Here is a 14,111-nt window from a genome sequence, read left to right as displayed (position 1 = left end):
TATGTTTACTTAAGTACTTTACACCCCTGCGTAGAGGTTAAAGTTCAATTACAGGTACATCTCACTGACTTGACATGGAAAACCAGTATTTGATATGTTTTCTACCCTCTTTGTAAAGTGAACTAGATTCAGTTGTGATGTAACTGAATATTGTATTCTTCACAAGTGTGTTAACTTCTTTACATTAAATGCGGGCCGCTAATTTGGCGTGCAAGTCTCAACTGTTGTTTAGTTGTCAACTCATTTGTCTGAAAAGCAGCAAACAAGTGATGTGGACAATATCATCATCATGAACCCGGGGATCACAGTTTTAGGACTGCAGATTTGACCTCCCTCTAGGAATTGCTAAACTACAGCGCGCCCCATGGTTCAACTGTGCAATTACACTCTGCCTGTACACAACACACCCACCTTTTGCACACGGATTTCATAACCTTTGACCAAGGGAAAGAGTTTGTCTGCCATGAAGTGGGTGCTTGTTACCATCTGCATTGCTGCATTGGCAGCTCTTTTGGGGCAAAGACTTCTTAAATTGAGGTAGGCTGCATGGTTGCTGAACATTTTAACATTATAGGGCATGTGTATCTTCTTTGGAATGTCTTCTTCGGAATCATGCTACATTTTCCTGATCAGAGTTTACAATATTGACCTGATTGGCATTGTCAACAGAGGCCTCAGACATTAAAAGTGATATTTGAAAAATAGGCTTTTAGCAACTTTGAAGTGAACTACTTTAGGTGAATTGAGCAGTGGTGTGAGAGTGTCAAAAGCTGAAATTAGAATGATCTGTGTTGCTCTTGCTTTCACACCAAAGTAATATTAACCGGGTTCTATTTGCAGTGAAATAGCCCTTGCCAACAGAGAAGTGCCTGTAAAACGCCTCCCCAACTGTCACCTATTAAAGAATATAGGTATGTCTGAACCAGTCCATTAAATTGTAATCATATTGACATTATAACAGTTCATGCTTTAATTAATACATATAGTATAGTTCTTCTATGTTTCACATCGGTGTGAGATAGATACCAATGTAATGTTGAAATAACCTGTTCTACTTTGAGCCTGTTCCAGTTATTCCAGTAGGCTCAAAATAATGAGTCTTCTCAGTATGTGTGATGAGATCAGGCTGTATAACCGCTAGTTGGGCAAGTGTCAGGGCTGAAGTCCATTAGACTAATAGTCCAAGTATCAACGTGTCCCAGCATGCTTTGTTTGGTGTCATGATGATGATGTTATGTTTAATGAAGGCCTTTGGCCTATGGGATAAAAATAATACATTGATATAGGCTATTGCTAATGGTTTGTGGACAATCCTATATGTACAGAATATGGAGCAGAGGACTTCACCATACTTCGAGATGGACTGGCCATCATAAGCACCGTAAGTACAATCCATTGTCATGATGTGATCCTTCATGGCAAGTATATTCTGGTAAGGCACACTGAATAATTCAAATATTGTCCTCAATTCATAATATTGCCTGTTGAACATACCTCCCTCACACTGATGATAAAATAACTATTTTTACAGAATAAAACAGCTGTTTTTAATAATACAATACATACAACCTATTGTATCCCAAACGGTACCCTATTCCCTACATAGTGCACTAATTTAGTCAAAAGTAGTGCACTATATAGGGAATAGGGTGACATTTAGGACTTTTGAGGACCCTGTCACTCATGTCAAATCAATACCCCCACCCAGGGCTTGAAATATCCTGGAATGCCCTCCTTCTCTGATGACCCAGGGAAGATCTATACCCTGGACCTGTTGGACCCCAGACTGATCCCTGTGGAGCTGACAATCAAAGGAGACCTGGACCGGGACTCCTTCAACCCCCATGGAATCAGTGTCTACATTGACGAGACAGGTAAAGTATGGGAGATTTAGCTCTCACATATGAAATTAGTTTGTTTCAAAAACATAGGGCATGTGGTAACTTCACAAAGTGGACCAGTGAGCTTTGTGTAATCACCCACCCAACCAATAAAATCCACAGCGCTTATAGAGACACACTTTGACTGTGAATCTCTCTGCCAGACACTTTCCCTCATCAAGACCGGCTAGACCGTGATGGCCAGCTGTTTGATTCAACAACATACAAAAATGGAAATTACACAAGATATGTTTATAATATATTTGATTAATAAAATATAAGTACAATATACAGTACCAGTCAAAAGTTTGGACACACCTGCTCATTCAAGGGTTTTTCTGTTTTTTAAAAACTATTTTCTACATTGTAGAGTAATAGAGAAGACATCACAACTATGAAATAACACATATGGAATCATGAGGTAACCAAAAAAGTGTTAAACAAATCTAAATATATTTTAGATTCTTCAAATTAGCCACCCTTTGCCTTGATGACACACTTTGCACACTTTGGCATAAAGAAAAACCCTTGCATGAGTAGGTGTGTCCAAATATTTGACTGGTACTGTATAGCAAAACAGTGCAGTATACAGTAAAACAATACAGTATACAGTAAAACAATACAGTATACAGTACAACAATACAGTATACAGTAAAACAATACAGTATACAGTAAAACAATACAGTATACAGTAAAACAATACAGTATACAGTACAACAATACAGTATACAGTAAAACAATACAGTATACAGTAAAACAGTACACAGTAAAACAGTACAGTATAAAACATGTGTCAGCAATTATTCTAGTTACTCAAGTCAGAAATCGCAGGAAATTCCTCCATTCCAGACCAGATTATCCCAAATTGGAACACTCTTCAGACCATTGCCTATGGAATTATGAACACTAGTGTGTGTGTGTGTGTGTGTGTGTGTGTGTGTGTGTGTGTGTGTGTGTGTGTGTGTGTGTGTGTGTGTGTGTGTGTGTGTGTGTGTGTGTGCGTGTGTGTGTGTCTTCCCTGTCAATCAATAGAGAGCCTTAGACACCAGAGGAGACAGTAGAGACGATATTTCTCACTGCTGAACTCCCATCTCCTTCCAGATAAAACCATCTATCTGTTTGTTGTCAATCACCCTCAACATTACACGAGCCAGGTAGAGATCTTTCTATTTGTCGAGGAGGACAACACCATTGTGCACCTGAAAACTATAAAGCATGATCTCCTTCATAGGTAGGTGTGAGATGTTTACATTTACATGATGTGGATGAACCACATTGGCTATGTACTGTACAGTATGACCAGTGAGAGTTCCACAGTGGTGTGTTTCTGCTTGGCTAACTCTGTATGTTTTTGCCCTTTACTCTCTCAGTGTGAATGACATTGTGGCTGTGGGAGTGGAGAGCTTCTATGCCACCAACGATCACTCCTATCCCAGTGCAGTGCTACACATGCTGGCTGTGTTCCTGGGTCTACCCTGGGCTAACGTGATTTACTACAGCCCTGGAGGAGTGAAGGCAGTGGGCGATGGCTTCCTATCTGCTAACGGCATCAACATGTCACCCGACAAAAGGTGCCTTCTTTGTTTCCACAATTGTAGTAAAGTCTACACAATTGAGAATCCAACAGTTTAAAATGTACAACTCGGTTGTGCTCTTTGGAAGTGTGTTATGCAGTAAAACAATAAATGTGTTCTTCCCCCCCACAGGTATCTATACGTGTCTGCTATTTTGGACCATGAGATTGCTGTTTTTGAGATAAAGAAAAACAAAGACTTGGTACATGTCAAGGTAAAACTTTTTCACTACATCAAATATGAACGCAAACTTCTTTACGGGCATAATATTATATTTAGTATTGTTTCTAGAGATGGTCCAACCGCTGTAATACAATCAGCCATCACATTCCTAATGATGTCTGTCTCCAACCAGTCTGTAGCCGTTGGGTCTCTCTGTGACAACATCGAGGTGGACCATGTAACAGGTGACCTATGGCTGGGTTGTCACCCTAATGGAGCAAAGGTAGCAGTATATGACCCTGAGGATCTACCTGGATCTGAGGTTAGTACGTCATTTACCATGTCCTCTCTAGTTCTATTATATTATAGGAATAAATTCACTCTGATCTCAGTTCCAAATGGCACCCTATTCCCTATAGCAGTAGTTCCCACACTTTTTATAGTCCCGTACCCCTTCAAACATTCAACCTCCAGCTGCGTACCCCCCCTCTAGCACCAGGGTCAGCACACTCTCAAATGTTGTTTTTTTGCCACCATTGTAAGCCTGCCAAACACACACTATACGATACATTTATTAAACATAAGAATGAGTGTGAGTTTCTGTAACAACCCGGCTCGTGGGAAGTGACAAAGAGCTCTTATAGGACCAGGGCACAAATAATAATATAATAATAGTCAATCATTTTGCTTTTTATTTAACCATCTTAGATATTAAACCTTATTTGTTCATTGAAAATTGTGCATAACTCACCACAGGTTAATGAGAAAGGTGTGCTTGAAAGGATGCACATAACTCTGCAAAGTTGGGTTGTATTGGAGAGAGTCTCAGTCTTAAATCATTTTCCACACACAATCTGTGCCTTTATTTAGTTTTCATACTAATGAGGGCCGAGAATCCACTCTCACATAGGTACGTGGTTGCAAAGGGCATCAGTGTTTTAACAGCACGATTTGCCAAGGCAGGATATTCTGAGCGCAGCCAAATCCAGAAATCTGGCAGTGGCTTCTGATTAAATTCAATTTTCACAGAACCGCTTGTTGCAATGTTTATGAGTCTCTCTTGTTCAGATATCGGTAATTGGACTGGAGGCAGGGCATGTAAGTGGACTGGAGGCAGGGCATGAAAGTGGACTGGAGGCAGGGCATGTAAGTGGACTGGAGGCAGGGCATGAAAGTGGACTGGAGGCAGGACATGAAAGTGGACTGGAGGCAGGGCATGAAAGTGGACTGGAGGCAGGGCATGTAAGTGGACTGGAGGCAGGGCATGTAAGTGGACTGGAGGCAGGGCATGTAAGTGGACTGGAGGCAGGGCATGTAAGTGGACTGGAGGCAGGGCATGTAAGTGGACTGGAGGCAGGGCATGTAAGTGGACTGGAGGCAGGGCATGTAAGTGGACTGGAGGCAGGGCATGAAAGTGGACTGGAGGCAGGGCATGTAAGTGGACTGGAGGCAGGGCATGTAAGTGGACTGGAGGCAGGGCATGTAAGTGGACTGGAGGCAGGGCATGTAAGTGGACTGGAGGCAGGGCATGTAAGTGGACTGGAGGCAGGGCATGTAAGTGGACTGGAGGCAGGGCATGTAAGTGGACTGGAGGCAGGGCATGAAAGTGGACTGGAGGCAGGGCATGTAAGTGGACTGGAGGCAGGGCATGTAAGTGGACTGGAGGCAGGGCATGTAAGTGGACTGGAGGCAGGGCATGAAAGGGATAACCAATCCAGTTGTTTGTGTCATCCGTTTCGGGAAAGTACCTGCGTAATTTCACACCCAACTCACTCAGGTGCTTCGCTATATCACATCACCAGTTTGGGAATACCTGCCCTATAGAGTATACTCCCTATGGGCCTTGGCCAAAAGTAGTGTAGTGCACTGTATAGGGAATAGGCTGCCATTTGGGACACAGCCCATGTACCAAAAGCTTTAATTGGTTTTCTTTATCATAATTTGTTTTATAGGTCATTAGGATTCAGGACATCCACTATGAGAAGCCAGTGGTGACCCAGGTCTATGCTGATGATGGCAGTGTGCTCATAGGATCCTCTGTAGCAGCTCCCTATGAAGGAAAGCTTCTCATAGGAACAGTCTACCACAAAGCCCTGGTCTGTGATCTGAAGTAGCCAATGATTCCTTCCAGACATCTGATTTCCAAAGTCTGTGTGTGTATATATAGATGCAGTAATGACACTCAAACTGTATTGTTCTCAAAGTCTGTGTGTGTATATATAGATGCAGTAATGACACTCAAACTGTATTGTTCTCAAAGTCTGTGCTGTTTCTGTATAGTACATCTTGTCTGGTGTAATATGATTGAAAAGTATAAATATTCCACATGGTTGCCACAATATAACACTGCAATTGCTGTGATGCATGGCATGTGTAATTATGTTAAATGATAAGAGGCCGTCTGCGCTCTTTTAAGTTCCTTAGTACTCAATAGTGTCTGTTCCAGGTGCGTAGGAGTCAAAATAAGAATACTGGAAAAGATGAGAGACCTGCACACTGTCGAAAATGGTGGACTATTTGTATTGATTAAACAGTTCTATTTCATTATTTTACTTTGACATATTGTTGATCATCGATCTTTGGGGGAATGTTTTTCGGGGGGGGGGGGGGGGGGGTAATGACAAAGCAAAAAATACAAAATGATTCTATATCTTATATCTCCTTTTTCAAGTCCACTACCACTACATCTACTCATATAAAAAACATGGAAATTGCATAGAAACTCATGTAAACTTTATTTCTGAAGGCAGTTTGTAACAATAGACAAACTACATTGCTTTCAGTTTCTCATTTTAGAGTCAGGTAAATCACACTGGCAGCTCTAAGGAGTCCATTGTTTGCTATATTTTCCTTCTTTTACTTTTCCCACAGACCAAAATGTGTGTTTAACATCGAGATAAAGATAACAGAGAAGACAGGAAGTTGTCCAGACTGTGTTCATGATCTTAGGTCTTGATAATCTTGGGTCATACATTTCACTGATCACGATGTTAAGGAAAACCGTTTGTTTCCACTCCTCACCACAGGGGAATGTGACCAATCCTAACTCTGCCATAGTCTCTGGTTGTCCCAGGACCTTGTTATGATGCTTCTACATCATTCAGTTCAGATGGATAAAAAGGTGTGATGTGATGATAAATTAAAAGGTGTGATGGGGGTGATAAATTAAAAGGTGTGATGGGGTGATAAATTAAAAGGTGTGATGGGGTGATAAATAAAAAGGTGTGATGGGGTGATATTAAAAGGTGTGATGGGGTGATATTAAAAGGTGTGATGGGGTGATAAATAAAAAGGTGTGATGGGGTGATAAATAAAAAGGTGTGATGGGTACAATAAATAAAAAGTTGTGATGATCCGCGGACCCATCACAGACCCATCATACCTTTTATTTATCTGAATTCACAAGTTTTATGCACCAACCAAACTTCTAGGAGAGAGCGATAGTCCCCTTTTGATTACATCATTCAGTTCTCCATGAAGAGGATGGATCCAAGGCTTCAGCCTTTCTCATCATTCTCCTCTCCCGAATCCCCCTCCACTACCTTTGATACAGTAAACCTATTCTCTCCACCATCTTGATTCTGAACATTCTCCTCTTTGTTGATGTTAGGACCTAGATCGGCGGGGTTTAGGTTCTCTTTTGAGTTGGACACATAAACAGCCTTCGCTCTAGTGTCCCTATCCAGACAGTTCTCCTCAAACCCAGGGTCTTTCATAAAGACAGGGTCATCCTCGATAAGCCTCTGCCCCTCCTCTCCCATCCCAAAGCTGCTTAGTAACATATTGTGACTGATGCTGAGGTGGCGCCTCAGGCGGCGTGGGGAATGCTCCAGGGTTTGGATATTCGTCCCCAGGATGTCACTACAGCTCTTTGAACGACTCAACTCCTTGAATTCCATCTTCGTCTTCGGCTTCGCGGCAGCGCCAATCTGCCTGATGGCGGTGCTGTAGTCCTCATGCTTCTCAGACAGGAAGTTGAAGATGTCGACGGCGGTGGGGAGGCGGCGAGGGCTGCGGATGTCGTCCTTCTCAAGCTGCCATCGATGGTCCAGGTGGTCCATCCTGTGTTTCTGCCTTCTCTTCTTCAGGACCTTGTGAGCCGACACCACCATGTGGACGTTCCAGCTGAAGAAAAGAGACAGCCAGGCCAGACCCATGTAGATCCACACCTCTGCAAACACCCGGTACAGCCTTGGGTAGTCTATGTTTGGATTGATACCTGTGGAGTCAAAAAGAGAACATAGTTTAATTAAGTATATGTCACCCTTTCTTCAGCTTGGACAAAGCAGGATTGCACCAGGCAATGAATCCAACTCCAAATAACTTTATGATCCTCTAATGTGAATTAGGTGATATCATGATCTCTTAAATATAAACTAATATTTTCTGAGGAATGCCATCTACTTCATGAAAAGCCTATGTAACTACCTGCGACGTAGTCCCCGAAGCCGACAGTGGTGAGGGTGATGAAGGAGAAGTAGAAGCCCTCCAGGTACGACCATCCCTCCAGGGACATGAACACAAACGGGGGGATCACCAGGTGTACCAGCAGACCCCACAGGAGGAAGATGGCCGTGCAGATCAACTGGACCTTTTTCTGCAGACGGCACACGGGGAGAATCAATCAATCATTCAAATGTATTTAAAGAACTTTGTGACAACTGCTGATGTAAAAAGGGCTTTACAGTGAGCCGGCCTAGACCCCAGAGAGCAACCAAAGCAGCAGCTAAAGCACAGTGAGAAGAACAAGCAACGGCATGTGACACAAGTGACAATGTTAGACCAATCCCTTTGATTTGACCATGTCAATTGCCATTTTTGAGTGTTCCACCAGATCTGGTGACAAGGCTAACATGTCTTGTAGGCTAACACTTTTCCATTAGTTGGACCATACGGGATTCAGTCATTAGTACGCAGCTACAGTGGCTAAACGTGGCTGACCATTGGCTAATCCGCTGTTAATAAATGCTTAAGTCATGTATTGCACCTCCCCAAAAGTCGTTGATAGAAATCCGTATCAGTACAGTAGACGTGCTGAGAGACTCCCAGTGAGTCTTACCACACTAAGGCCTTTGAGTACCAGGACCTGTCCCAGGCGCTTGGCTCTGTCTCCGAAGAACGAGCCCAGCTCACTAATCCAGGTGAGGCAGAGAGGGATCCCACACAGGCCATACAGGATGCAGAATATACGGCCGCCAGCAGTCTTTGGGGCAACATTACCATAACCTGCAAATCACAAACGTATAGGCTTTCAGACGGGGGTGGCAGCTTCATTTCTGCTACGGTTAGACATTGGGTAACTGAGTTAGCAGCTGTTATCGGAGAGAGATAAACATGTTTCAATGTTTCCAGTGTTGTATTCAAGATATTGCCCACCTATGGTAGTGACAATAGTGGCAGCAAAGACAACTGAATTGGTCCAGTCCCAGTTGTTGTAGGTATTCTCTCCAGTGATGGTCACACCTTGTCCAGCAGCGTCTGACACCACCTAGGGAACAGAGTGGGTTATCACACTGTACAAACAGAGCTGATTGGGGTTATCTTAAACGATAACGGGTTTCATTGGGATTCATTTCAGGAGTCTTCACACTCTAGGTAAACACAGAGTTACTTTGGGAATCTAAATCCACTGAGATTGAGCAAATAAAAATATAATATGTTCCCACTTTGATTTGTTTGAAAAATATATTTTAGTCATTACACACAAACAATAGACCCCTGTTATATATTTCCAGAACCTTCAAATAGAAGGACACAACCGTAATGAATGGACTGACAACGCCCTCTGTAGTCTCGTAAACACGACCCTGGACAGCAGTGGCATTGAAACATTGGAGGCAACCCGGATATCTAGAGAGACAACGCCCTCTGAAAATATGCTGCCCCTTGGCTATTCTACGGTAGCAGAGTGGCACTGAGACTCTGATTTGACACTATAAAATGTATGTCAAATGAAAACCAATGATTGCAAAGTTAAACAAAACATACAACTCTGCACAAGGACTACTTTTAACAATTTCCACTGAAAACATATTGGCTTGAAGAACAGTGCAGACGCAAAGTTTGGCAACATAATGACTGCAATCTTCTGACGTCATTCTGTTACCAACGTAGCATCTGCACTGTTATCGGAGCAAAGAAAATGGCAAACCAGTTCTTCTGAACTGTCCCAACATGCTGACTTGGCTCCTTCGTTGAAGAGCACAGAGATGATGAAAACGCATGTAGGCTCATCAGTGATGTGTTCTGTTGCTATAATTGAAACTTGATTTATAAGTGTAGTAGTGCTCCAAGCTTTTACTGCAACAGTGAAAATAATCTATTCATAATAACATATAAAAATACAAATATGCACATCTATTATCAATAACACAGCCATGTCAGTACTGCCAAGGACTGAAATGTCCTAACTTGACAAGCTTTGTTTAGATTAAATAATTTCAGATGATCTACAATGTTATTTTTTCATGTAAAATTACCCACAAAGCATTTGACATCAGGCGATGCCTTTTGGACGTCTTTTTCTGATCCTCCATATTTTGGGGGTATTTTTTTGGACCCCCGATTTCAATGTCCACGAACGTGGATTTTTGGTCCAGTCCGGATCAAATCTGAACCAATCATAGTTGTCCAGACCGGCCTATATTTGGCCCAAACGCAGACATGGATCTGGTCCACACAGACCAGATGTGTATTTTATCATTAGAACAATACCCAGCTAGTGTTTGTTTTTCCATGTATATTTTGGACATTCAGCAGATGCTCTTATCCAGAGTGACTTACAGTCAGTGTATTCAACTAAGGTAGATAAACAACAACATATCACAGTCACAGCAAGAAAAAAATATTCTGTAAACGTTACTCGGAATGTTATTGTAGTTAAAGTGGTCAGTTGGTTCATTCTGTATGCTGGCCTACTTTGATCATCATTGCTGCCAGTTTTAAAGGATTTGAAAAAGCTAACATTACTGCATGTGATAGATGGGAGCAATAATACATATTTGGTTTCTTACTTAATAGAACATGTATAGCATTTAATTTTTTGCAATAGAATCAATGTCTGAAAAATACATATGTTCAACGTCTGGAAAATACATATTTTTTGCATTCATTCAGCCTCTAAAACGGACCTGATTTCAACGTCCAGAAAATAAGTATTTGTGACATCCACATAACACTTATTTTCGAGGTCCCAGAGGTCTAAGCTTTCATTCAGCACCTGAAATGCCCTGGGTAGGTTTATTATCCAGGGACAACGTCCATGGGACTAAATAGTTGTCGAACAGTAGGCCTAAAACATAGTGCCAATTCTACGGTAACAGAGGGATTCTGAGACTCGGATTTTTTCACTTTAAAATAAACAAAAAACAATGATTGCAAAAAAGTTCAACAAACCACACAACTCCATACACAAGGACTACTTTTAACAACTTTCACTGAAATGTTTACAATACATTTGCTTGAAGAACAAAGGTGCATAGAGTTGTACGGTTTGTTTAACTTTGCAATTATTGTTTATTGTTTGACATACATTTGGAAGTGAAAAATCCGACTTTCAGCAATAGCTGTTACACCTTGGAATCGCCCATAGTGTAAAATACAGTTTTAAGAGACATAATAAAGTTCCAATGCTGACCAAGCTGACAACACAGTAATGATATTCATTAAAACGCCGATTGGGAATATAATACATGTATTCTAAATTGAATCCCTACATACCCCCAAAATATAGTTCAGATCTTCTTTAGTCAAGCACGGATATGTTTTAAGAATGTTTTCCTTTTGACGGGAATATTCGGATTTGGCCAGTTTCCAATTGGGTTCTTCAAGTATTTGAAATATTGCTGCCCCGATCGATAGGTAAAAAATGATACCTGACGTTAATACAGGACCCTTATCAGACATTGCCGATCACTTAAAAATAATCCTCATTATAAAACTCGCATCAGAATTGTTGCCCAAAACAAAAAAATAGGACGCGTGTTGCATTCAAACTTCTCTTCCTGGTTCCTGTGCTGGGTATTTACAAACGTGGGAGACTGGGATTGTGATAATACAATGGAGGAGGACAAATTCAACCCAGTCCACATACAAGACATCGTTTCAGGTGTGCGCCATTGTTTAGCCTATAGTATCATTTTCAAAGAGACAGAAAAACGTTATGTGCCTTTCTGATTTCCACAACCTAGCTATATGGGTTTAAAGCTGGAATCCGTAGCTGTGAAACTGCCACGTTAGCCTAGCTGCTTCAAACAACGAACACTGTTTTTTCCCCCTCGGACATCATTGCACATCATTGCAGTGCGATATAACAGCAGATTATGTACTTCTCAAGCTTCATAATTAAAGCAAAATCAATAAGAACCGCGACCAGTGGCACTGTTCACTGTATGCTGATCTCAGATGTAATGCTGTGTGGATTAAAGGTCTCAAATTAAATATCTTTATTGAGTTTTGACTGATTGAAAGTCTCTGGCTGGGGATGTGTTTATGGAAAACAGCCACATAGACGTCTACCATTACGAAAAAAGATTGCAGTATAACTGGTGTATGCTGCAAATACCGCGTCCAAAATAACACCGTTTTTTTACTGCAGTAATTTTGCAGTGTATTTGCAGTTCAACTTCAGTACACTGGTTATTCTGCAATTACTGCCTTCAAAATACCAAAGTTGACTGAAGTTACTGCACTTTTACGGCTGTTTCAAAACTGTACTCTTTTTTGTAAGGGTATAATTGGTTGAGATTTGGTCTGGTCCATTTGCCCGCCAACACAGATGACTAAATGTTGTTTGGACAGCACAGTACAGTAGAGAACTATACAGTAACCGACTGTACATTACATTAAAAAAGTAGAGTACAGTACAATACAGTATAGTTCAGTACAGTATAATGTACTGAATTGTATACTACTGTACTCTACTGAATCAAACTCTACTGTACTGTACTGTATTATCCTGTGCTCTACTGTACTGAACTGTGCCATACTGTGCTGTTCAAACTTGTGAAGCATAGCCTAGACGTCTATGATTCGTTCAGATTTGGTCCGGTCCGGAGCAACCACATTTGTACTTGTTTGGGGGCCGAAGCTCATTAGTATAATCTCCAGTTTGCAAGTATTTGTTTTTTACAATTACATTTTGGTCATTCAGAAGCAGAAGATCTTCTACATTTTGTTTTATGAGATATCAGTCAGTTAACGTGACTATGAATTATGAAGCCTTTATGTGCTTGTTTTGATTACATAAATGCTTCAAAATTCACAAAAGGTGATGTTAGCTGAGATTATCTCATAGAACAAAAAGTATAAGAGCTCCTAAACTTGTGTTTACCACAGACATTATTTTCGGCGTTTATCCAACCCCCCCAAACATGAATTTCCACATAGGTTTGGGCCAATGAGACATTGTGGAGTTAGTGCCTACAAAAAGACACCATGTACTATTGCTCTCTATAGAGTACCACAGTATGAGTCATAATACCCATAACAAACAAGGAAATGGTTCCAATTGTTTTTCTACCAGTCATTTTCCCCATAAGGGATTTTAGAAACACTTCAAATAAGGCATGTGTTTTGTGTAGGCTTACCCTGGTGTGATGTTTTGATAACAGTGTAAATATCTCTATGACAAAGTTACTTTTGTCATATTTGCCTGTATTTGACATAATACCTGTTAGCAAAGATGTCAGCTACAGATGGATGACGTGCAGGAGCTTGCAGGGATTTGTAGTCTTGCATGATGACTAATTTGATGCTAATTAGCACTTTGGAATCTGAGTGTAAATAAAGCCGAATATATTGATAAAAGTCACCTTGTCTGAAAAAGATTTACATGGTTGTCAAAACATCACGCCAGGGTAAGCCTGACTTGCCTAGTTCAATAACGGTTAAATAAGATGTTTAAAAGCCTACACGTAACACAGGCCTTATTTTTATTGTTTCTAAAATCCCCTATAGTAAAAATGAATGGTTGGAAAATGATTGGAACCATTTCCTGGGCACCCGAAACGTGGATGTCGATTATGGCAGCCCCCCGCACCTCTCTGATTCAGAGGGGTTGGGTTAAATGCAGAAGACACTTTTCAGTTGAATGCATTCAGTTGAACAACTGACTAGGTATCTGCCTTTCCCTGTCCCTGTTTGACCGCTAGGTTTTCGTGGGTATTATGACACCTCCACTGTGGGGCTCAACATTCTCAACATTACAATATTACTCACTCTGGAGTCAATGGGAGGGACCGCCCCATTCACCATTATCGTGTTGAGCAGGGGAGAATCGCCCTTGTGTTGGGTAGATTAGCTTCTAAACTGACCAGCCCTTTTGGAGCTCACACACACACAATCACACACACAAACACACACAGAGATAAGAGCAACCGTCATGACACACACACATTTTCTCACTGTACTGAAAAACAAGTGAGAGAGGTGTATCTTCTCTAATGAGGGCTTTTGAAAAGGTCACTCACTGTATGACATCTTTCCTGTTAGTAAA

The 14,111-nt window shown here is 41.3% G+C and overlaps 2 protein-coding genes across 3 annotated transcripts; one reads left to right on the top strand and one right to left on the bottom strand.

Annotated features, from left to right (window-relative positions):
• Positions 1–376: 376 nt before the first annotated feature.
• On the top strand, positions 377–6,174 carry LOC110506813 (serum paraoxonase/arylesterase 2). Its single transcript, XM_090221578.1, has 9 exons — positions 377–537; positions 841–911; positions 1,326–1,381; positions 1,709–1,874; positions 2,982–3,111; positions 3,251–3,451; positions 3,587–3,668; positions 3,810–3,938; positions 5,569–6,174. Exons 1-9 carry the CDS (start codon positions 464–466, stop codon positions 5,728–5,730), a joined length of 1,071 nt encoding a protein of 356 aa, XP_090077704.1. The 5' UTR covers positions 377–463; the 3' UTR covers positions 5,731–6,174.
• Positions 6,175–6,332: 158 nt separating this feature from the next.
• LOC110518590 (potassium channel subfamily K member 5) lies at positions 6,333–11,666 on the bottom strand. Of its 2 annotated transcripts, none has more exons than XM_036965868.2 (5): positions 11,336–11,666; positions 8,993–9,104; positions 8,676–8,842; positions 8,045–8,213; positions 6,333–7,835 (listed from the first exon to the last, which is right to left on the bottom strand). In XM_036965868.2, exons 1-5 carry the CDS (start codon positions 11,519–11,521, stop codon positions 7,114–7,116), a joined length of 1,356 nt encoding a protein of 451 aa, XP_036821763.2. In that variant the 5' UTR covers positions 11,522–11,666; the 3' UTR covers positions 6,333–7,113. The 2 variants fall into 2 exon arrangements, with proteins under 2 accessions (XP_036821763.2, XP_090077703.1); XM_090221577.1 differs by having other exon boundaries at positions 11,491–11,586.
• Between the last annotated feature and the right edge of the window lie 2,445 nt (positions 11,667–14,111).

This window comes from Oncorhynchus mykiss, chromosome 3 (assembly GCF_057628025.1).
Source record: "Oncorhynchus mykiss isolate SJ-2025 chromosome 3, ASM5762802v1, whole genome shotgun sequence".
Taxonomy (NCBI): Eukaryota; Metazoa; Chordata; class Actinopteri; order Salmoniformes; family Salmonidae; genus Oncorhynchus; species Oncorhynchus mykiss.
The sequence above is the reverse complement of the archived record's forward strand: the minus strand, read 5'-3'. Positions and strand labels throughout refer to the sequence as shown.